The sequence below is a fragment of the Saccostrea cucullata genome, unplaced genomic scaffold, assembly GCF_032062105.1.
Source record: "Saccostrea cucullata isolate Sc308-1 unplaced genomic scaffold, CSIRO_AGI_Scuc_v1 ctg5470, whole genome shotgun sequence".
Taxonomy (NCBI): domain Eukaryota; kingdom Metazoa; phylum Mollusca; class Bivalvia; order Ostreida; family Ostreidae; genus Saccostrea; species Saccostrea cuccullata.
The window spans coordinates 2,218-25,031 of NW_026931043.1; the positions used below are offsets into that span (position 1 = coordinate 2,218).

Consider the following 22,814-nt stretch of genomic DNA (forward strand, 5'->3'; position numbering starts at 1 on the left):
CTGCACAAAAATTGTAAAAAAAAAAAAGGGAAAAAAAATAATAATAAAAGTGAAAAAGAAACAATAGAATAATAGAAGGGTCTTCCCCTGAAGACCTAATAATAATAAAAGTGAAAAAGAAACAATAGAATAATAGAAGGGTTTCCGCTGGAGGCGGAAACCCTAATAAGAAACATAGTAAAAACAAATTCCCACTTCGTTGGGGAACATAATAAGTTGTGGCTTTGTTTATAATTTACCAATAATAAATTAATTACCCGTATATCAACACACGGGATTTTGGGGTCTTTACCTATTCCCACTTTTTAAAAATCTAATTCCACCTATTCCCACTTGCAAATAACAATAAATGTTTAGATAGTTAATTTGTTTTTCAATAATTAGACTAATTACATCTGCTCTTTAGATTTACCTGTATTTTGTACATTTTAAGACAGAGAATAATGAATACATCTATGAGAAAATATGACTTATATCACACTTTTGAAATAATAAAAAGGTCTTACAAGAAAAAGCAACTTAATATCTTGATTTAAGAACATAAAATAGATTTATTGAAAAAAAACATTCAAATAGTTGGATTTTAGAATGAATATATAAACGGAGAAAAATATAATTTAATTCTATTAAAAATCCATTTTTTCTTTCAAATATTAGTAAAAAGTCTGATTTATAATTTAATAAAGCAAATTTACCTGTCCTCTATTCCAATATGTGTTCATTAATCATTGTTTAATTGTACAATTATAATATGTTTTCATAGTTAATTATATTTGTGTACACAAATATTCCACCTATTCCCACATAAAATCTTACCTTTTTCTACCTGATTTCAAAAAGTGGGAATAGGAAAAACCGGGCGACCCACAGGTGTAGTGTCATCGATGTAAACACCAATTTAACACCTGCATGCCAGCCCCAGGCATTCACTGTTTTTCCAGGTAAGGCCAGGCTAATTTTACACTTGATCAGTGTGTATACACGCGCAATCAAAACTTGAAAGATAGAGAGTAAAATTCAATGAAATATGTGTAACGGGACCCAGGTTTTGGTTCCATGCAGGAAGGAACTTAGATAGAAGTTCGAGAGATCAGGAGTAAATTTGCTTGGTTATATAGAGGAAAAAAAGGGACCAGCGGTTCACTTCGTGAGATCAGAGTTTGAGCCATTGAGAGTCACCTGTATACTGTATAGCAAATTTGGTTGAAATTGGTTCAGTGGTTCCACAGAAGAAGCTAGAAATGTTCAAAAGTTTATGACCACGACCGACAAAAATAAATAGCAGTAAATAAAAAGTTAGAAGTACCAATATACAACATATTTTTGACATTTAAGGATACATACCACAAACATATATTCTTATCTTCTGCATAAGAGAGTTGTATTACATTTTATACAGAATTTGCAGTGTTTGGTTCTAATTTTATAAAACTGGAAATCGTAGTTATTGTAAACATGTACCATATGCACAGAACGAAGTCCGGGAAATTTACTAGTCCAAATATAAGCGTTTAAGAAAGGTGTTTGAAGGGAAAAAAGAAGCAGCAAGGTATCAATATAATCAAAGTTGACGAAAATGATATTTGTTCAGAAAGTGTTAATGCAGATATTAGAGGAGACAACTCTTTCCTAACCTTGTTCAATAAATGTCATTTTTCTGTGTAAATGTTTTTTCTCGTTTTATTAGCATGGCATATTAAGAAAGGTCTTGCCACAAGTGGGTTTACATATGTAATATGAAAGCCCTAGTTTTTTTTCAAATATTGTGACCAATTTAAAGTAATGTTAGAATTTTTAACAAAAGGCCCATGGGCCAAATCTGTCACCTGATTAACTTTGGCTATGCTGTACTTTATCAGATTTCTCCCTTTTAATATCTATTGTGACACCGCCCTACCCTCAGGGGTCATGATTTGAACAATTTAGAATCTAGACTACCCCAGGGTGCGTCCACATGAGTTTCAGCTTTTCTGGCCCAGTGGTTCTTGAGAAGAAGATTTTTAAAGATTTTTCCTATATATTTCAATGTAAAACATGGATTCCCTATCATGGCCCTACCCCGGGGGTCATGATTTTTAAAATTTAAATTTACACAACCTCATGATGCTTCCACATAAGTTTAAGCTTTTCTGTCTCAGTGGTTCTTGAGAAGAAAATTTTAAAAAATTTTTTCCTAAATATTTTAATGCAAAACTTGGATTTCCTAGTGTGGTCCCGCCCTACCCCCAGGGGTCATGCTTTTTACAACTAAGAATCTACACTCACCCCAGGATGCTTCCACATGTTTCAGCTTTTCTGGCCAAGTGGTTCTTGAGAAGAAGATTTTTTAATGACCCCACCCTAATTTCGTATCTTTTCTCGATTATCTCCCCTTGGAAGGGGTCTAGGCCATTCATTTTCATAATTTATAATTCCCCATTTACCAAATGATGCTTTGTATCAAGTTTGGTCAAAATTGGTTCAGTGGTTCTTGAGAAGAAGTTGAAAATGTGAAAAGTTTACAGACGGAGGGATGGACAGACAAATGGACAAAAGGTCATCAGAAAAGCTCACTTAAGCTTTCAGCTTAGGTGATCTAAAAAGTATATCAAAGGTCAAGGTCAAGGCCAAAGGGTAAAAATTCATAGTATATTTGGAAAGGTCTCTTTATAGTTGAATTCCTTTTACTCAAGGATACTCTGCGTAGAGTTTGGTAAAAATTGTCCAGTACACATTTGTGTATACTTAGTAACTTTTAACTTACCCCACTTTTACTAAGCATTTAACTTTCTGTTCTGGAGATACTTTCACCAAATACTTTAGAGCTTCCTTCACATTTCCATACTTTGAACAAACATCTACAAAAGCCTAAAAGAAAAAAAAAAATATTAAAGTAATTTTTTAAATGGTTTTCAAATAATAAAATCACAGCAAATCCTGAAAAACTCCAAGCAATACTTAACTGATATTGCGATTACTTAATTTAGCGGAACTCTTTCGCGATGGAAGGAAACGTCTGTTGCCTGGGGGCAAATGTGATATTGAATTCAATGCAAGATCAATCATTGTAGAATTTATAAGGACATATAAGTAAACCAGAAGTCTCTGTCGAGACTGAAGCTCTACTGGTTTGTACTTATAACAAATGAAGACAAAAGTAGCAGTTGGGACTTAAAACTTTACAACAGTAATAAATAGAATAATGTTGCTTGATTGAGCTCTTTTTGTGGCAAGATATTGCAATAAGACTACAGCTGTATGAGTAGCTATTAATAAACTTTTAGAGTATTTTCAATTTTAGTAACCATGGCAACATCATTCCTCGAAATCAAAAATCGATACACAGAATTGTGTATCTTAGTGTAGTCTACTCGTGTGCCAAGTTATATTGAAATCATACCAAAACTGTAAGAGGTGTAGCATTTTGAAAGCATTTCAGAGAAATTTCTTTCTTTAGAAAAAAGGCAACACCGTTCATCGAAATCAAAAATCGATACACAGAATTGTGTATCTTAGTGTAGTCTACTTGTATGCCAAGTTATAATGAAATCAGACCAAACCTGTAGGAGGAGCAGCATATTGAAAGTATTTCACAGAAATTTCTATTTTTAGTAACCACAGCAACTTTGTTCATTGAAATCTAAAATGGATATTGTAGTGGAACCATTTTATGTACGAACTGTCTATTGCCGTCTATGATTTTATGTATGAGTTAATTTGAAAGTATGTAAACACACATGGCTGCAAGTGCAGCACACTGCAAGCATTTTTTCGTATAGTTAAGCTTGATCCACTACAGAGTAAGTTTCATATGTATTATAATGATAAAGATACATGTTTATTTACTTATTTTAAACTGTTAAGTAAGAAATTTCACATATTAGGCTATTTCTTATGATCGGCATGTAATGTAAACAATCTACAGCTACAATATTTTCCCGCCATTATTGTCCATTGTCTTTAAAGCAACTTCTGTAGAATATGTGTTTGTATCTCATAGTAATGTTTTGTTTTTGTTTTGTTTATTGTAGTTTTTTACCTTTTCCGAGAGTTTATAATAAAAAGCAAGCAAACATTATAGTAAAAAATCTGTAATCATCACATTTATCGAATCATGGACCTGAGATCTGCACGGACCCTCACCGAGCAAGCAAAAGAACAGTACGAAAAGAAAGTGAGTGAATATACAGAACAATTACGTGTTCTCAGGAAAAGTGTAGATGAACAAATTCTGGCATTTAGTGAATTTCCCCAAAAAGAGAATGCAGAGTTTGTGAAATGTAGGGTGACCCAAACACTTGGAAAATATGGGGACTTGTCTGAAAAGTTTGTGGCCTACTTACAAGAAACAAGGACGATAGAGAGTGAGTACGAGCTTTTAGCGCATGCTATGGTTAACAGATCAGTCATGAGCAAGGCAGAACTGTTCATAAAGGAACTTGAACATTTCGATCAAAGTGACGTTAAAGAGAAAAACGGACAAGGACTATCTAGTGCAGATTCTACACAGTCAGATAAAGAGACAGATCATTTTTCAGTCAAACAAGAACCCGCAAGTGTTACAGAAGAGTCGGCAAGCTCTTCACATCTCAGCAAAGTCAAGGCTAGATACGAAGCAACAAAAACAAAGGCTAAGTATGCAGAACTTACAGCAAAATTAATTAAAGAAAAGACACAAATAGAAGAAGACGAGGCAATCGCAGCTTCAAGATCAGCAAGAAAAAAGAAAGATTTGGAAACTAGTTTAAATCTTATTAAAATACAACAAGAGGCTGAAGAGGCAGAAGCAGAGTTGGACACTCTCATGGAGGAAATGAGCATCAAGTCAAATCATTCCGAGCATAGTGTACGTACATTGACAAGTGAAAAGCGCAAGAGAACCAAAGACTACGTGGTGGAGCAAAGCAGTATGCGATCTGAATTATCCAACCATGAACGAGCTACAAGTGAAAGACCCCCAAATCCCTTTGATAAATACAAACATGAAACCTTTACATTCATGTCAGACAAATACAGGCAACCTTCATATAGAGACTTGTGTGTTCAAGAACAAGATCCTGTGATTAGGGGAAACTACAAACCCTCAAATTAATGAACACTATGAAAAATGCAATACTGACAGACATACACAAGATTATGAATCATCAATCGTGCCAAAATTACATAGTTCATACACAAGAAGAGACTACGAATCGCCAATGGAAAATCATGCGAACGAAAGAAACACCCCACCAAAGGAGCATAGTGTTACGCAACGTGAACCAGATTGTAACAACAATTTCCCGCTGTTTCGGCACAGAACTTACAAAGTTTCTTGTCAAAAAAGAACTTCTCTTATCAAGACTGTATACTTATACAGACAACAATTTCAGATTTTTTTGTACGTGTTACAACAATCTTGAGAAAGACATTCAGAGACATTGAATAGCAAAAAAACGCATGGGCCATAATGCTTGCCTGCCTACATTAGTCCTTTTTCTTTTTATACCCCCTGCTTGAAAAGCGGGAGGGTATTTATTAATCGGGATGTCCGTCCATCTGTTTGTTACGCTTTAGGTATACCCATCTCTTATCCGCAACTCCTCTTACAATTTTCATAGAATCTTTATTACATATTGCCGTTGTGCAACTTCTATTACTTTTTCATCCTACACATATTTTGGGTTTCCCATTGCAAAACATGGACACTGCCATTATATTCATATTTGAGACAGTTGATCATTTATATAATTCACTGCTGTACCTCTAGTTCTTCTTCAAATATGTAATATTTTTCCTTGGCACCTTTACCCATGTGTTATGAAAATTTCAGTTTCACAGGAATAATATCAATGTTGATAAAAATGTGGATTTTCACACAGCATCCTTTTAAGAGCTAACAGGTTTGTTATATAAAACTTCTCTTTGAATATAAATGTATTTCCATTACACGAAGTCAACATTGTACATGGAGTACGTCAGAACTTTTAAACCAAGAAAATGTTCATGAAAAGTTTGAATAAATTCTGTGCACCAGTAAAAAAGAAATTGCTAAAAATCCAAAATCCGCGACCGTAGGGAAGACTAGATTTACCACTAGCTGTCAGTATGTAGAGTTGTCGTTCGTATCTCTTTCAGTGTTTATAGATGACGCTACACTAAAAATGAGTTCCATTACGAAAAACTTTTGAAGTTCTTTATAATTCAGTTTTACTTTGAACGAAATCTAATATTCAAAATAAGACTACTTTATCATTACATTTACTTACATTTCAAATTATAAAAATTAGATCAATTCAGGAGAAAATGACATGAACTATTTTTGGCAGATGCTTATGCATGTTTTCTGTTGAATATCATCGGAGTAAATTGGTCGACACAGTAGCCTCACTTTTGGCTCTATATAATCAACATAAATTACTGCGCATGTTATATGCGTGATGACCAAGGGAGATTGAAGATAGTTCAACTCCCAAAAATGAAAATGCTATTGTATGTTTCTTTTTTCTGCAACTTTTTGTCTGCCACTACTGGACACTAAATGTAAGCATTAAGCAGACTCTTCAGATAATGAGCAGACCTGCAGTATTACCTGCTTAGTGTAATCTACTTGTGTGTCAAGATATATCACAATCAGACCAAAACTGAAGGAGGAATAGCATTTTGAAAGCATTTCACAAAAATTTCTATTTTTAGTAACCATGTCAACACTGTTCATCGAAATCAAAAACTGATGCACAGAATTATGTATCTTAAAATAGTCTATTTGTGTGTCAAGTTATATTGAAATCAGACCAAAACCGTAGCAGGAGTAGCATTTTGAAAAATTGTTTACAGACAGACAAAGGGATGACGGACCCATTACTATCACATAAGCTCTTCTGGTCTCTGACCAGTACAGCTAAAAAGTGTAAGCAAACCCTCGGGTCTGATCCTCTCTGCCTGGGAAGAACTTTCCCAAGACCCCAATAAAAATTTTATTATTGAAAGAATTAAAAATAGTTTGGACATAATCGACACAACCATATCCCCAATACCAGCTGAAATGGAAAATCACCCTTCCTCTCTTAATTTGGACCTTTTTGATAAAGATACAGAACAAATTCTTAACGAAATTGCTGTAATTACATTCTTGTACCGTCCACTCGCATGGTTGGGTATCGCATATATTTCACCACACATTCCATTTTCTCTCGCAGACACACCTCTAACCAGTCCAGCCTCACTAGATGCCAGAATCCATTTGTTTCGAAGTAACATTCTAGCAGCCTCCACCAAGAAAACTTATTGTTCATACCTGCAGGCCTATATGTAATTTTGCAATTCACTAAACATTCCCTTAGTTCCCATATCTCCCCTAAATTTGGCCAGATTTGTAGCATCCCTATCCTTTCGTTTGTCTTTCAAGTCGATCTGAAACTACCTCTCCATAGTACACTTACTTCACCTCGAGGCCGGATATCCTAAAGCCATTAGAGTCTCACTTCCTCGTAAACACCCTTAAAGGCACAGAACAGGTCTTGGGAGTTAAAACTTCCCCTTAACTCCCCATTACACCACAAATTCTAGCATTGATTTTCCAAAAACTGAACTTCCAAAAGCCCTTAGATCTAGTATTTTGGACTGCCTGCCTGGTGGCCATTTTCTCCTTTTTCCGCAAGTCCAATCTCTTGACCCATCTTGGAAAGCGTTTGACCCAGCCAAACACATAGCCCGATCTAATGTCCAATTTTACTCCAAAGGGGGGATCACTTCAATTTCTTGGTCCAAGACAATTCAGTACGCACAAAGGACACTACTAACACTGCTCCCTCATATCCCAAATTCCCCATTTCTGCCCCTCCTGTATGTTTATGCTAGTTTTTAATCTGTTCCCCTCCCCAATTACACCATGTCCCGCATTTGCTTACACTGGCTTATAAGTCAGGCATAGAGCAAGCACCTCATTTGCATATAAAATCTTATGAATAACTTATTATTCACTTATAAGTTAAATGTATCAGTGAAGTGTAAGTCCAGAAAAAACAACTTATAAGTAAAAAGAATATTAAAATCACTTAAAAGTTGCTTATCAGAAATTTCTGTAAGGGTATATACTGTAGATCACTTAATTTTCGCGACACCTTATTTTTGCGAGATAGTCATTGACTCCTGATTAGCGAGAAAAATTTTCGCGAATTGTGGTTCTTGCTCTATATAATCTTAAAGGAATACTATTATACGCGAGAATTTAATTTTCGCGAGCATACTGTCTCGCGTAATTACGCGAAAATAAAGTTCTCGCGAATAAAAAGTGATTTACAGTACTCCCCACTGCTGAAAACATTACACATATATACCTCCATGCCCACAGGTGCTTTCTTGCTTCTAGAAAATTTCTCAAGTTCAATCCAATCCCCACTTTCTCCCAGGGCATTAATTTTCAGCCACCAAAACCTGAAAAGGAAATCACTTCATTGTTAATTTCCTAACAAATATTTAGAGCTATATTTATAAATAAAAAAAAAAATATTGATGATCTTGAGCACCATAGATATACTCACACATAAGACAGTTCACTTTTAAGTTCCTAGTATTTTTTTCACATTATTTTGGTAGCAAATGCAATATTCTGTCCAAATTCAGACTGAAATTCTGTGATATTTACATTACACATGTATTTTGCATATAAAGTGTGTGGAAATTTATGGCATTCAAAACACCACAACATGGACACAGGGTCAAAAGGTTCAAGATTAAGTTTTATTCTAACGTCACAAACGTTAAATCTCAAAATCTCTTGCCTGGTTACTAGCCATCTTTCATAATTCTAAGTCAGAAGCACTTTTTCGGAAATATATATAAGTAGATTTGGAGCAGAGGTCCCAATAGTGTACTATTTTTTAGTATGTTGGAATTTCATGCTGGCGACTAGTGTTCAATCTCCTCCATGTGCAAATCATTTTTACTTTTCGGCTCAATTTTACGCTTTCTCTCCGGAATCTGACGGAAGACCTCTCGTTGCTCGCAACAAGTTTTGTATCTAGTTAAGTCTTCCGTTCACAATGGAAGACTTATAGTGTTTGTATTGTTTCTTTTTATTATTATTAGGTCTTTCCACCTTTCTGTGGAAAGACCTCTTGAAATGCTTATGTTTATTAGGTCTTTCCACCTTTCTGTGGAAAGACCTATTGAAATGCTTATGTTTTTAGGTCTTTCCACCTTTCTGTGGAAAGACCTATTGAAATTGTTCTGTTTATTATTCCTTTTTTTATTATTTTTCCGCCGCATGTTTTTTTGTTTGAAGATTTATCGAAAAGATTTATAGTCCATAAAAATGTACTCCGTAAAAGATTATTGCAGTTCACCCTGCCTAAATGAACCTTGACCCCTTTTGAAGTTATTGCCCCTTTCGCAAGAAATGTTTGTTATCGCTTCTTCTCCGAAACTGTAAACCGCAGAGATTCCAAACCTTTATTAATGTTTACGACTGATTTAGTAGACTCTCCAATCAAACATTGCGAAAGGATTCGTAAACTCCTATAATGAATTATTGCCCTTGAATGTTTGCAATGTTTACGAATATCAAGAACTTTTCTAAAACGACAAGGCGTAGAGACATGGGACCAACTGCAAAAGATTCCTTGACTTTTGACCTTAAAAATCTAGGTCAAGGTCAAAGGTCAAGGTCATTCAAAATATGTAAAATTAAGCATTTTTTATAGCTCTTTTGTTCTTAACCAAATTCTAAACATCTATGCATCTTTAGTATGTATTCTTAAAACCATTTCACAGATTCCATGCTTGTCCCCTAAAATTGAACCCTCTGAAAGTTAGTGCCCCTTTCAGTGTAAGCCCTTGTTATCGCTACTCCTCCGAAACCGTAAACCGTAGAGGTACAAAACCTTCAACAATGTCTGCGACTAATTTAGTACACTTCTCATTCTATTAGTGCGAAAGAATTCGTAAACCTTTTCCAGTACTTATTGCCCCTGCCATTTTATGATGTTTACGAAGAACTAAAAACTTCTTAACAACAAGTCGTAAAGACATGGGCCCAACTGCATGAGATCTTTTGACCTTTGACCTTGAAGAATAGGTCAAGGTCAAAGTTCAAGGTCATTGAAAAACTAGAGAAAATGTAGATTTAAGCTTAAAATCCAAATGACCTTGACCTTTGACCTTGATATTTGACCTTGACCCCTTACTCAAAAAGTTATAAAGAAATATTCATTACCTTTATCTAGATTCAGCTTCAAGTGTTAATCTCAAGTTTATCTCGCTCTTTCTCTCTCTCTTTTTTTTTTGATGACCTTGACCTTTGACCTTGATAAATGACCTTGACCTTTGACCCCCTATTGGCCCAAAGGTCACAACAAAGCTTAAGGTCGTCGAGGTATTTTCAACTCTTACTTTAACAAATGCTTATACCCCCCCCCTTTTCATAAAAAAAAGAAAAATCAACAGCAGCATAGAGAAAATGTCTTTAAGTCAAAAGACACGATATATCGACATAAGATTCGGAGTAAAAGCAAGAAGATACCTTAAAGAAAGTGTCCTGAGAGTTTTAAGGTGAGAATCTAAAATATAATGAAATTCTGGTGATAATCGGCAAAATCTGCATTTTTTTTCTGTCTGAAATTTAGTTATTTCTGAGCATAAATTTAAAAAACGCCCGTATTGGCTATTTCTGCAATTTTTGTTTATATCATTCGATTCTCCTGCTCTATTACGACATTTTAATACCAATTATTCTTGCTTTCTTCAGTGTATGGAATTTATTTCAATTTTATGTGGATTTAATATAAATGGAATGAATCTTGATTTCATCTGAAATTTGATTTTTTTTTTCCTCTAGAATAACACAATCCCAAGAAATAACGACTTTCGGCATAGTAAAAAGAAATACACGTTTCTTCCCTGTGTTTCCCATCTAGAATTTCATGTTTTGAATTTTATTTATGCTACTTACATTGAATTTCATGCCTATTTCGGTCAGGAATGTTAAACCCGAACCCGATTCTCTGTTTTCCTTTTCCATAATTACAAACTGCCTTGCATCTCTCGCTTTGTTTCTCACATGCTTTTAAATAATTTATCGCCATCCATTTCAAACATAAAACAACTCAAATCGGATATTTTCAAACATCTCTTTAATACATGTATAATGCACATATGATGCAGGTACACATGGGACATTTCACAACGTTTTCACTTACGCTTCCGTCTTGATGCGCAGATCAAATGCATGTTATTCATATTAATAGGTATATCATAATTTTAATCAGACCCTACCCCTTACATCTTAACTTGAAAACAATCTCATTCAAGCTCATATATACACATAGGAGCGTGTTACAATGTTTTTTATGTGCTCTCTTTGCGTGATCAATGAAATCGTGGTTATCCCCGAGTCGACTCGTATAATCCAGGAAGTCTGTCTAGGGTATATTTATACCAACTGTGAGCCCGATCTAAAATCCTAGTAGAGAAATGAGAATTTTGCTGTTTTATTTATTTTCTTGCTTTTTTTTCTACTTTTTTCAGCCCAAATGATATTGAAACACTTAAAAAGGTGGGAAGATCAGAGGGTCCAGAGATCGAATCCTGCTGGAGCACCTTATAATTTTTTTTTTTTTTTTTTTTCTCATTCTGAACAATTAGTTTACTAGTTCTTCTTATTTTTCCGCTGTGTGATTTTGAGTTTCAATATATATCGAAGAGATTTATAGTCCATAAGAATGTACTCTGTAAAAGATTATTGCAGTTGACCCTGCATATATGAACTTTGATCCCTTTCGGAGTTATTACCCCTTTCACAAAAATTCTTGTTATCGCTACTCCTCCAAAACGATAAACTGTAGAGAAATGAAACCTTAACTATTGTCTTCGACTAATTTAGTAGACACTCCAATGATTCATTGCGAAAGTATTCGTTGACCCGTTTAATGAGTAATTTCCCCTTGAAATTTTTTGAATTTTAGAAATAATTCAAAATTTTCAAAACAAGAAGTCGTAGAGACATGGGACCAACTGCATAAGATTCAGTGACCTTAAATCTTGAAATTTATGCAAAGGTCAAAGGTCAAGGTCATTCCAAAAATGAGAAATTAAGCTCTTTTAATAACTTTTTTGTCTTTCGACATATACTTTATGTCTTTGCATCTTTAATATGTACTCTTAAAACTATTTCAAATATTTCATTCTTGTCCCCGAAGATTGACCCTCTCAAAAGTTATTGCCCCTCTTGCAAAAAACCTTGTTATCTCTACTCCTCCAAAAAACTTTAGATACACGAAACCTTTACTAATGTCTTAATCGTCTTAAGATATAACTTCATTATATCTTTGCGTAAGGATCTGATGACCCCTCATATGAGTATTGCCCTTTAACGCAAAAGCGCTTACTATTAAACCTTATAACTTTAAAAGTATAAGTAGTAGAGACATGAGATCAATTGCAATGTAACCCTTGACCTTTGACCTTGAAGATCTGATCAAGGTCAAAGGTCAAGGTCATTTATTTATTTATTTATGTATATATTTTTTAAATTTTCACTATCTTTCAAGCCATTTTCCCTTAAAATTAAATTTAGAGAGTAAAATATAAAACTGTAAGAAATTTAAAAAGGTGGAAAGACCTCTTATTGTTCTGTGAACATTAAGTCTCCTAGTTATTATTTTTTTCTGTCCAAATTTTGTGCAGACGATTTCTCAGAGATGCATGGACGGATTTCTATGAAATTTTCAAGGATGACATATCATGATCTGAACTTGATAAGTTTTTTTTTAATTTTTGAAAAAATCACTTCCAGTCGGAAGTTATCACCCTTTAATTGAATTTTTTGTGACCATATTGTTGACATGAAAACTCAAAAACGACAAAAGATAGAGTGTTGTAATTTTCAGCGAATATAGACAACATGTTGTAGTTGTGCACCTATATTTTCAAATCTTCTGGAAATGCCTAGTATGGAAGCTAGGTAGGGCTCGAAATTTAGGACACGAATCAAGAGTGATTTATAGACACATTTTGCATCATAACTTTTAAAATATAATTATTTTGTTAAAACATACTGAACAACATTTGTGCAGAACAAATAGATCTTGAATATGATACCAGCAAAAAAGTGCTGACTTATCACATAAGGGACAGAGAGGGGCCAAAAATCTACAAGAGGCCCAAGGGCCTTGAATCGCTCTTCTGATAAATTGTACATCCTATCACTTGTATTCGAAGCCTCTAACCCTAAGTATCCTAAGACCAAAGTTGCATCACCTGACAAAGTTTGAAGATTCTTAGCCAATTAGGACTACGTCTTGGTCTACATTCTTGGAAAACCCAAAATGCATCAACTGACAAAGTTAATTATTCTAAGCCAATAAATACCTAAGATACTTAAATATAGCCATAAAATGTCGAAAGTAGGTCGCTGTGACCTACTTTTTGGTCGACATTCTCCCAAAACCCAAGATGCATCAACTGACAAAGTTTGATGATTCTAAGCCAATAAGTACCGGAATGTCAAAAGTAGGTCACCGTGACCTACATTTTAGTCAACATTTTTCAGAGTCCAAAGATGCATCTGCTGACTAAGTTTGATAATTCTAAGCCAATAAATACCTGAGATATTCAAAAGTAGGTCATCATGACCTACTTTTTGGTTGACATTCTCTGAAAACCCAAGATGCATCAACTGACAAAGTATGATGATTCAAAACCGATAAGTACTGGAGATACTTAAATATAGCCATAAAATATCGAAAGTAGGTCACAGTGACCTAATTTTTGGTCGTCACTCTCCGAAAACCCAAGATGCATCAACTCACAAAGTTTGATGATTCAAAGCCAATAAATACCTAAGATACATAAATATAGCCATAAAATGTAAAAAGTAGGTCACCGTGACCTACATTTTGGTCGACATTCTCCGAAAACCCAAGATGCATCAACGGACAAAGTTTGATGATTCTAAGCCAATAAGTACCGGAGATACTTAAATATAGCCATAAAATGTCGAAAGTAGGTCACCGTGACCTAATTTTTGGTCGTCACTCTCTGAAAACCCAAGATGCATCAACTCACAAAGTTTGATGATTCTAAGCCAATAAATACCTAAGATACTTAAATATAGCCATAAAATGTCGAAAGTAGGTCACCTTGACCTACATTTTGTTCGACATTTTTCAGAGTCCCAAGATGCATCTCCTGACCAAGTTTGATGATTTTAGGTCTGAAGGTAATCAAATTATGCCTTTTAAACAATTTGAAAACATATGCCTGCAAAATCCTAAAAGTAGGTCACAGTGACCAACTTTTTCAAGATTATGTTTTAAGGTTCCAAGATGCAGCAACTTACAAGATTTGATGATTCTAACCCTTTCAGTGCCTGAAATAATGGGATTAAATGTTTTAAAAAGGATAAGTCATAAAGTTCAAAAAGTAGGTCACGGTGACCTACTTTTAAGTTGACGTTGTTTAAGGACCCAAGATGCATCAACTGACTAAGTTTGGTGATCATAGGCCTTAAAGTGTCCAAAATATGCCTTCAAATCAATTTGAAAACAAATGCCTGCAAAATTAAAAAAGTAGGTCACCGTGACCTACTTTTGAGTTAACATGATGTGAAGTCCTAACTTTTTAAGATACATAAATATAGCCATAAAATGTAAAAAGTAAATAATAAAATTTTGATGCATCAACTTACAAGATTTGATGATCCTAGTCCTTATAGTAAGCAAAATATAAACATTTTTATTAATTGTAAATTTAGGTCAACTTTAAAGTGACACAAAGTTTGATGATTCTAAGCCAATAAATACCTAAGATACATAAATATAGCCCTTTGCCCTGGGGTCATGCCTTGAACAATTTTTAATCTTCAACATATCCTGATCCTTGTATGTAAGTTTGGTGAAAATCTGCCTGGTGGTTCTGCCTTCAAATCAATTTGGAGAAGAAGATTTTTTAGCAACTAGTACTTTTGGTTTTGTTTTCCTGATTATCTCCCCTTGTTTTAGGGTCCCAACCCTTATTTTAGTATAAATGGTAGCCCTTGGGCCAAGGATACCCTGTGACAAATTTGGTACTGATTGGCCAAAGGGTTCTTGAGTTATGGCCCATATTCTAAAAAGTTAACGCACACCGCACACCGCACAAATGGCCATAGCATTAGCTCTTTGAGCCTTTTGCTCAGAAGAGCTAATAATAAATAACTCTTTAACAGTCAATATTTTGTTATGCATTACTGAAGCAAAAATGTTTATCTTAACAATCTACAACTACAGTGGCTTCCACTTAATCGGATAGTGGTTAAACGAATATTTTGGCTATTCCAATATAATATCAGCACAAAACCATTTCTTATATATTTATTAATAATGTCACCTGATATTCTGATAAGAAAATATTAGAATTTCGTTTTATCTGATACAAAAATTTGCTCCATCGTAGTATTTTTGGATAATTATGACCTTGTTCACACCTCTAACTTCCCTAGTGAAGCCTTTGTTTACACTGTCTGACACCTTGAGTACGATAATGAGGGGATTAGTTACAGCTGAACGCACACAGTCACCTTACCTGTGTTAATAATTGGCACACTAGATTGATATGTTTTGATACAGTTATAATGATCAGCTTGGGTTTAAATTACTTTTCAGAGATGTACTCGATAATTATGATAATTGTTTGCAATTTTTTCCAAAGTTAGATTTTAATTATTGAACGTATAAGCTTGTGTATGACAATTTGCTGGGTCATTGAAATGCATCATAGTTACAGGACTATTGACTTTAGAATTGTCACAAACAGTATGAAATACCTAACCATATTAAAGAAACAAATAAAACAAAACAATTTAATATTTTTATTTAATATTACTGGACCATTTATCCGGGGAAAAATAAATTACGGATCAAACTCAGGCATTTAGTCTACTTCCATTTCCAAAATGGCGGCCATCGAAGAAGGAAAGTAAACGTACTTATTAAAGATGGCAATAACTATTAAAAAACAATTTTTATAAGTCATTTTATTAGAAAAATGTTATCACATTTAATTAATAAGTAAGTTAAACATTTAATTTTAGGAGAATCGCCAGGTAAAGTAATCAAACGAAACGAAAGTGCAAGTTTGAAATTTTCTACGATGTATTGTCAATACATTTAGCTCTATACATCTTTGTTTGGACTTGAAATGGAGCAATCGGCTATTCGAATATTCAGCTAATCGGATAGAGCTAGCCTGACAAGTTGACTATCCGTTTAAATGGAACCCACTGTATGTATTATAATTTGAATGTCGCATGGTACATAATAAGGGACCATAAGGGACCACATGGGGCCAGAATGCTCAATCTTTGATGCTTTATATCTCGCAAGTGGGCAATATTTTGATAGGTAATATTGAACAAAAGATGTTCAAATTAATGTTCTAAACAATATGCAACCTTTCATTTTTTGCTAAACGTCCCCATTAAGAAGTTGAAGGGTTGGCCCTTAAATATTTCTTTCACAAATAGCTCGAAAATGAAAAAAATCTCTGAATAGTTGTTAAACAAAGTGTTCAAAATCCAGAGAGCTTGAAGGTAATATCCAGAAAAAGGGGCTGGGCACTCAAATTAGGGGCTGAAAGGGGCCAAATGTCTTCAATCGATAACTTTATCAGTCAAAATTTTGTTATACATTACTGAAGCAAAGATGTTTATCTCAACAATCTAAAACTATATATTATGATTTTATATCATATGGTACATAATTAGGGGCCACAAGGGGCCAAAATGCCAAATCTTTGATGCTTTATATCTTGAAAGTGAGAATATTTTGATAAGTAATATTGCACAAAAAAAGTTCAAAATAATGTTCTGAACAATATGCAACCTTTATTTATTTATTATTATTAACATTTTTAAAGCGCACAATTTTACAAGTAAAATGCAATCAAAGGGATGTACATATATAAAAATTTAAATGATTTTAAGAAAAATTAAATTACAAATAAATAAAATGCCATAAAACCTTTCATTTTTTGCTTAATGTCCCCATTAAGGAGTTGATGGGTTGGCCCCTAAATATTTCTTTTGAAAATAACTCGAAAACGAAAAAGAATCTCTCAATAGTTGTTGGACAAAAAGTGTTCAAAATCCTAAGATCTTTAAGGTAAAATCCACAAAAAGGGGCTGGGCACTCAAATTGGAGGCCGAGAGGGGCCAAATGACTTCAAACGATAACTCTTTAGCAGTCAATATTTTGTTATACATTACAGAAGCAAAAATGTTTATCTCAACAATCTACAAGTATGTATTATGATTTTCATGTCAAATGGTACATAATTAGGGGCCATTAGGGGCCAAAATGCTACATCTTTGACGCTTTATATCTCAAAAGTGGGAAATATTTTGATAAGTAATACTGAGCAAAAGATGTTGAAGATAATGTTCTAAACAAAATGCAACCTTTAATTTTTCTCTAAACATACCCATTAAGGAGTTGAAGGGTCGGCCCATAAAAATTCCTTTTGCAAATATCTTGGAAACGAAAAGGAATCTTTGAATAGTTGTTGAACAAAAAGTGTTCCAAATTCTTTGAGCTTTAAGATGATATGAGAAAAAAGGGCTGATCCCTAATATTAGGGGCCATGAGGGGCCAAATGTCAAATTTATAAGTCTTTATGTTCAATATTTTTTTTACAGATTATGGAGGCAAATCGTTTTTCTTCACAATCTTTATCATTATTTTTGAATGAAAATCTCAGTTAAAATCTTCTCATCTCATCAAGAATCGGACTGAAGACCCACTCGTTGCTCGCAATGAGATTGTATCTAGTTTTTATTCTTTTTTCTTCTTACAAAATTTGTGCAGAGGATTTCTTGGACATGGCTCATTCGATTTTATCCAAAGGATGTATTCGCTTTAACAAAAGAATTGACCTATAGGAGAGAACAATTTCCCGGAAAAAGTGACATTTAAAAATCAATCTTTATTTGTTGTTTTCTACCGTATATATGTCTAAATTTTTTAAATTTGTATTTTATACCTAAAATTTATTATTTACAACTTTACAATAAACCTCCAAAATTGATCGAAACACCATTTTGTTAGTTAAAGCGTTGATTTTTGCATGAATTTTGGCCTTGAAGTCCATCAGGGCAGGCCTGCCCCTAAATAAAATTGTGATATTTTGATAGGTTAGGATGTAAGGAATAATTTAAGATAAGATTTTTTTAGGGGCACCCCTGCCCTGAAGTCGAAATTCACAAAAAACCTACAAAAAAATAAGGAAACCAGATTTTCATAATTTGCTTTAAATTTATGCCACACATTCTTATAGTCAGACTAGCTCAGTTGATATATCAGCTGACTTTTATTACTTGGATACTCTCTTTTTTAAGTCGGGGTTCGAATCCACCTGGTACAACACTTATAAAGTTTTTAATTTCGCCTTTTCAAAGACAATTTAATTTTTTTTTTATAGACTTGTGTATTTTTCCTTCAATTTTCTATCCCTTATGCATGCCCATTCTTGATATAAGAAACATTAAAGAGATATCAAATCGTAACAATCCAATGTACAGTTGTCAGTCAGGTGGAACGAACCTCTGTATAAGCACACTTTCTCCGAGGACAAGAATAACTCACTGTGTGTTACTCAATATGGGTATTCTTGGCAGCATTGAGCTGCGATGAATTTCAATTGTATATATTCCTTAGAATTTAATCACTTTGATTTTGGCTCCATACTTCAGTAAATGCACTCCCTTGGATTTCATTTAGGCCTTTATAATTTGCACACATTAATCCACGGTTATCCACGGTTAAATAGCCAAGGCATAAAGAATAGAATTTCAGAGACAGTAGACATTACCTTTATGCACAATGAGAAGTATAGACAAATATCAATTATTACATTTGGAGATAACAAATCAGGAAATCAATAAAAAGGGTTCCTCCTATCTCTACTCACTGAAATAAAGATTTAGGAAAAACAAATTGTTATATGTATTCAGCCTAATGTCATTAATCAGAACGGAAATCGACAAGCTTTTTGTAGAGAATAAAACCAAGCCCGGTCCTATAGGTCAGATCCCTATTTATAATGAAGTGATCCTTTTCATCGTTGATGCATTGACATCTGAAGTTAATTCCGGCAAGTCCTTTTAAGGAAATTTCCTTTCAGTCAAAAATTATCACCTTTTGATCGAAATTTAGAGGACAATCGTGTCTGTCATGTTACTCAAAAACGGTTTAAGCTAGAGCGCCTAAATTTTCAGTGATGATAGAGGACATGTTGCTATGTTGCACCTGGGTCATGGTATTTTCTGGAAGTGCCTAGTATGGAAGCTCAATAGGGGTCAAAATTTAGGATATGAATCATGAGTGATTTTTAGAGACATTTTGCATCATATCTCTAAAAATATAATTATTTTGTTAAAACATACTGAACAACATATGTGCAAAATGACAAGATCTTTAATATGATAGCAAGAAAAAAGTGCTGACTCATCACATTAGGGGCTGAGAGGGGCCAAAAGTCTTCAATCGATTACTCTTTAGCAGTCAATATTTTGTTATACATTACTGAAGCAAAAATGTTTATCTCAACAATCTACAACTATACTGTAAAATGAGAAAATTTGGTGCGGAAATGCAAGTGGGAATGCATTGGCGCAAATAAATTTTAGCACTTGCACTTGTCATTAAAATATATACCGTAATTTATGGAATATAGGTCGATACTTTTTTCTCAGAACCGCTGGGGTCGCCCAATATTCAGAATTCGACCTATTTAAGGCTCAAGTTTACGAAAAATGCCCCCAAATCAGTAAAATTTACGTCAATTTCAAAGCAAATTTGTGCCACTTTCGTAACTTTTTAATTTATTTTTTGCAAAAAAATTAATGCCCCGGTAAACAATAAAATATTCATTCTATAGCTTTCTTACAAAATGAATTCCATTAATTATCCGTTGATGACAAAGGAAAACAACATTGTTTCATCTATTAAATAATTCCTCAACGTATTATCCATTAACATCATGCGGTATCCATCTTGTGAAGTTAGGAAGTTGCAATCATATACTAAAAGTAAAACCGCAACCGTATCAAAATTTAAAACACGGAAAATTTTCCCGATCACAAGTAGTGTTTTTACACAGTATACAAAGATTGGCTTCTAACAGAATTTTAATTGTCTGACAGATAAAGGGATTTACACCTGTGTTGGTTTAAATGCCTGCGGGGCATGATTAACAAACCAAAGTGCCGTTAAAGGGTATTAATGTTGCACATCATTGAACAAACAAAGCCGTGAAATTCATGTTGACAGTCAAATTGGGAATGTACTCTCAATTAAATTTATAAATTAAACTTATAAAGTTTTAATATGATTTCAATTCTTTACTGTTGCTTGATTTATACATTCAATGGTCATTTGCATGTTTTAGCAAATCCCTGGAGAAGAAAAATAAAAATGGCAGACATCGACGGAATTGTCGTCCACCTGTAAATAATGTCTAAATAAAATTTATTAGGAATGTGTCAAAGTTGTTCTGAAATCGGAATTACTATTCTTTGGTCTTGGGTTTTTCCCGAATTATAGCTGTAAAATAATAACATATTTACGTGTTATTTATGCCTCTGATTTAACAACAATGTGAAACTACAGAGGCATTGAACAGGAAAGTTGGAGAAAAATAAGTAGTAACACAATTCAAAGAAGTTTTAACAACATTTTTAAAAAACTTTATTCAAATGCTGTACTCATTAAAATACCTGTTTATTTTCTTGATACGTTCATGTCACGGAATAATCCCTGCAATTTTAGGGGTTTATCTGTTCTGATACGTTGTATCTGCGTAAGAATCTTTAGAAAACGGGAAACAAAGCCTCCTCCTCTATAGTAAGCGCACAATAAATAATAGTGTTTAGGGACTCTTGAGCCAAAATTAGTAGTGCACCAAATATTCTCGTTTTACAGTATATCATGATTCCAATGTCGTATGATACATAATTAGGGGTCACAAGGGGCCAGAATGCCAAATCTTTGACGTTTTATATATCAAAAGTGTGAAATATTTTGATATTAAGTAATATTGAACAAAAGATGTTCAAAATAATGTTCTGAACAATATTCAACCTTTCATTTTTCAATAAAGGTCCCCATTAAGGAGTGGAAGGGTTGGTCCCTAAATATTTCTTTTGCAAATAACTCGAAAACGTAAAAGAATCTCTCAATAGTTGTTGAACAAAAAAGTGTTCAAAATATTGAGAGCTTTATGGTACATTGTAACATCCAGAAAAGGGGGCTGGGGACTCAAATTAGGGGCCAGGAGGGGCCAAGTCTTCAATCGATAACTTTTCAGCAGTCAATATTTTGTTATACATTACTGAAGCAAAAATGTTTATCTTAATAATCTACAACTATATAATATGATTTTTATGTCATATGTTATATAATTAGGTGCCACAAGGGGTCAGAATGCTAAATCTCAGAATGCTAACACTTTTTATATCAAAAGTGGGAAATATTTTGATAAGTAACATTGAACAAAAGATGTTCAAAATAATGTTCTGAACTTTTATTAAAGTCTGCATAATCCCAGTATGGCAAATATTGCACAAGAAATTCCTTTCTCAAGGACTGAATACCAATTAAGAAAAATCTGGTGAACACTGGTGAATGGCCTGATCAAGCAGCGGAATAGCCAAACCTTCAATTGCTTTTGGATTTCATGTTATCATGAAATAAGAACAAATTAATATTGAAACTTCAGGAATTCTTATTTATTTATTCGAAATACAATCGTTGTTGTTGATATCAAGTATATTACCTGTAAAATACGATTAAAAACGTGCAATAACTTTATTTACATATACATGTACTTCCGATATCTATTATAGTAGAACATGGATGATCAGAACTGAAAATTCTGGATTTTATTTACTTTCTATCTCTAGAACCCCTCGATCTCTCGAACTTTTCTTACGGTCCCTTGAACTTTGAGAGATCGAGAGTCACCTGTACTTTAAAAGCGATAACACAAATTATATTTAAGTACCATACATGATTTTTTTTGTTAATTGGAAAAGCACTTGTCCACAAGCAGGCACCTGTTATCTAATTACTTGCCCACCAACCAAAAATGGTTGTCCCACCCATCGGGCAATGCTTTTTTTCTAGGTCTGGGATTTTCCTTTCTATCATTGAATTCATTTCTGATCTATATAAATGATTTTCATAGGTGTTGGTACAAAATTAATGCATTTCCTCAACAAGAAACAGTCATAATCTTTCTAGACTTCCTTCTAAGTCAGACATTGTGATCAAAATTTATAACTCCATAAAAATACAACTTCCAGGTAATGATATACAGTTTGCTCCTCACCTTCTCTCTGGAACTTTGAATTCTTTTCGGAGCTGTTCTGCAACTTTATGGTTGTTGTCCTTGGTCAGACAGTAGATCATTTGATGAAGAGATAGATTTAAAAATGGTCTGTTCATTTCCTCCTCCAATCTCTGTTGATATTTCAGTAACTTTATCTGGTCTTCAATTTGCTGAGGATGAGAAAAAATTTAGAACAATGATAGCAATGAGCTTTAATTATGAAAGAAAATGTTTTTAATTGTATATACAAAGAAAAGTTCTGAGAATAGCTTGATAAAAAGTTAACATTTCACGGAAGTTAAGGAATTTGACCATTAACAAGAGGTCCATGGGCCACGTCGCTCACCTGAGAAGCTTTGACCATGCTATTCTTTGCCAGATTTCCCTCTTTTAATACCTATTGTGACCCCATCTTACCCCACAGGTAATAATTTGGACAATTTAAAATCTACACTACCCAAGGATGCTTCCACAAAAGTTTCAGTTTTTCTGGC

At 33.8% G+C, this 22,814-nt stretch overlaps 1 protein-coding gene across 1 annotated transcript; it reads right to left on the reverse strand.

Moving 5' to 3' along the window:
* Positions 1 to 2,703: 2,703 nt before the first annotated feature.
* Positions 2,704 to 22,684, reverse strand: LOC134231176 (vacuolar protein sorting-associated protein 16 homolog). The gene is made up of 4 exons (XM_062713099.1): positions 22,667 to 22,684; positions 22,321 to 22,490; positions 8,298 to 8,394; positions 2,704 to 2,847 (listed from the first exon to the last, which is right to left on the reverse strand). The coding sequence occupies exons 1-4, from the start codon at positions 22,682 to 22,684 to the stop codon at positions 2,740 to 2,742; spliced, it is 393 nt and encodes a 130-aa protein (XP_062569083.1). The 3' UTR covers positions 2,704 to 2,739.
* Positions 22,685 to 22,814: the final 130 nt, after the last annotated feature.

Coding starts and splice junctions, on each gene's coding strand:
- LOC134231176 (XM_062713099.1), bottom strand. Junction 8,395..22,320: donor TTCAAAGTTCCAGAGAGAAG/GTGAGGAGCAAA, acceptor TTTCCTTTTCAG/GTTTTGGTGGCTGAAAATTA. Junction 2,848..8,297: donor AAGCACCTGTGGGCATGGAG/GTATATATGTGT, acceptor TTTTTCTTTTAG/GCTTTTGTAGATGTTTGTTC.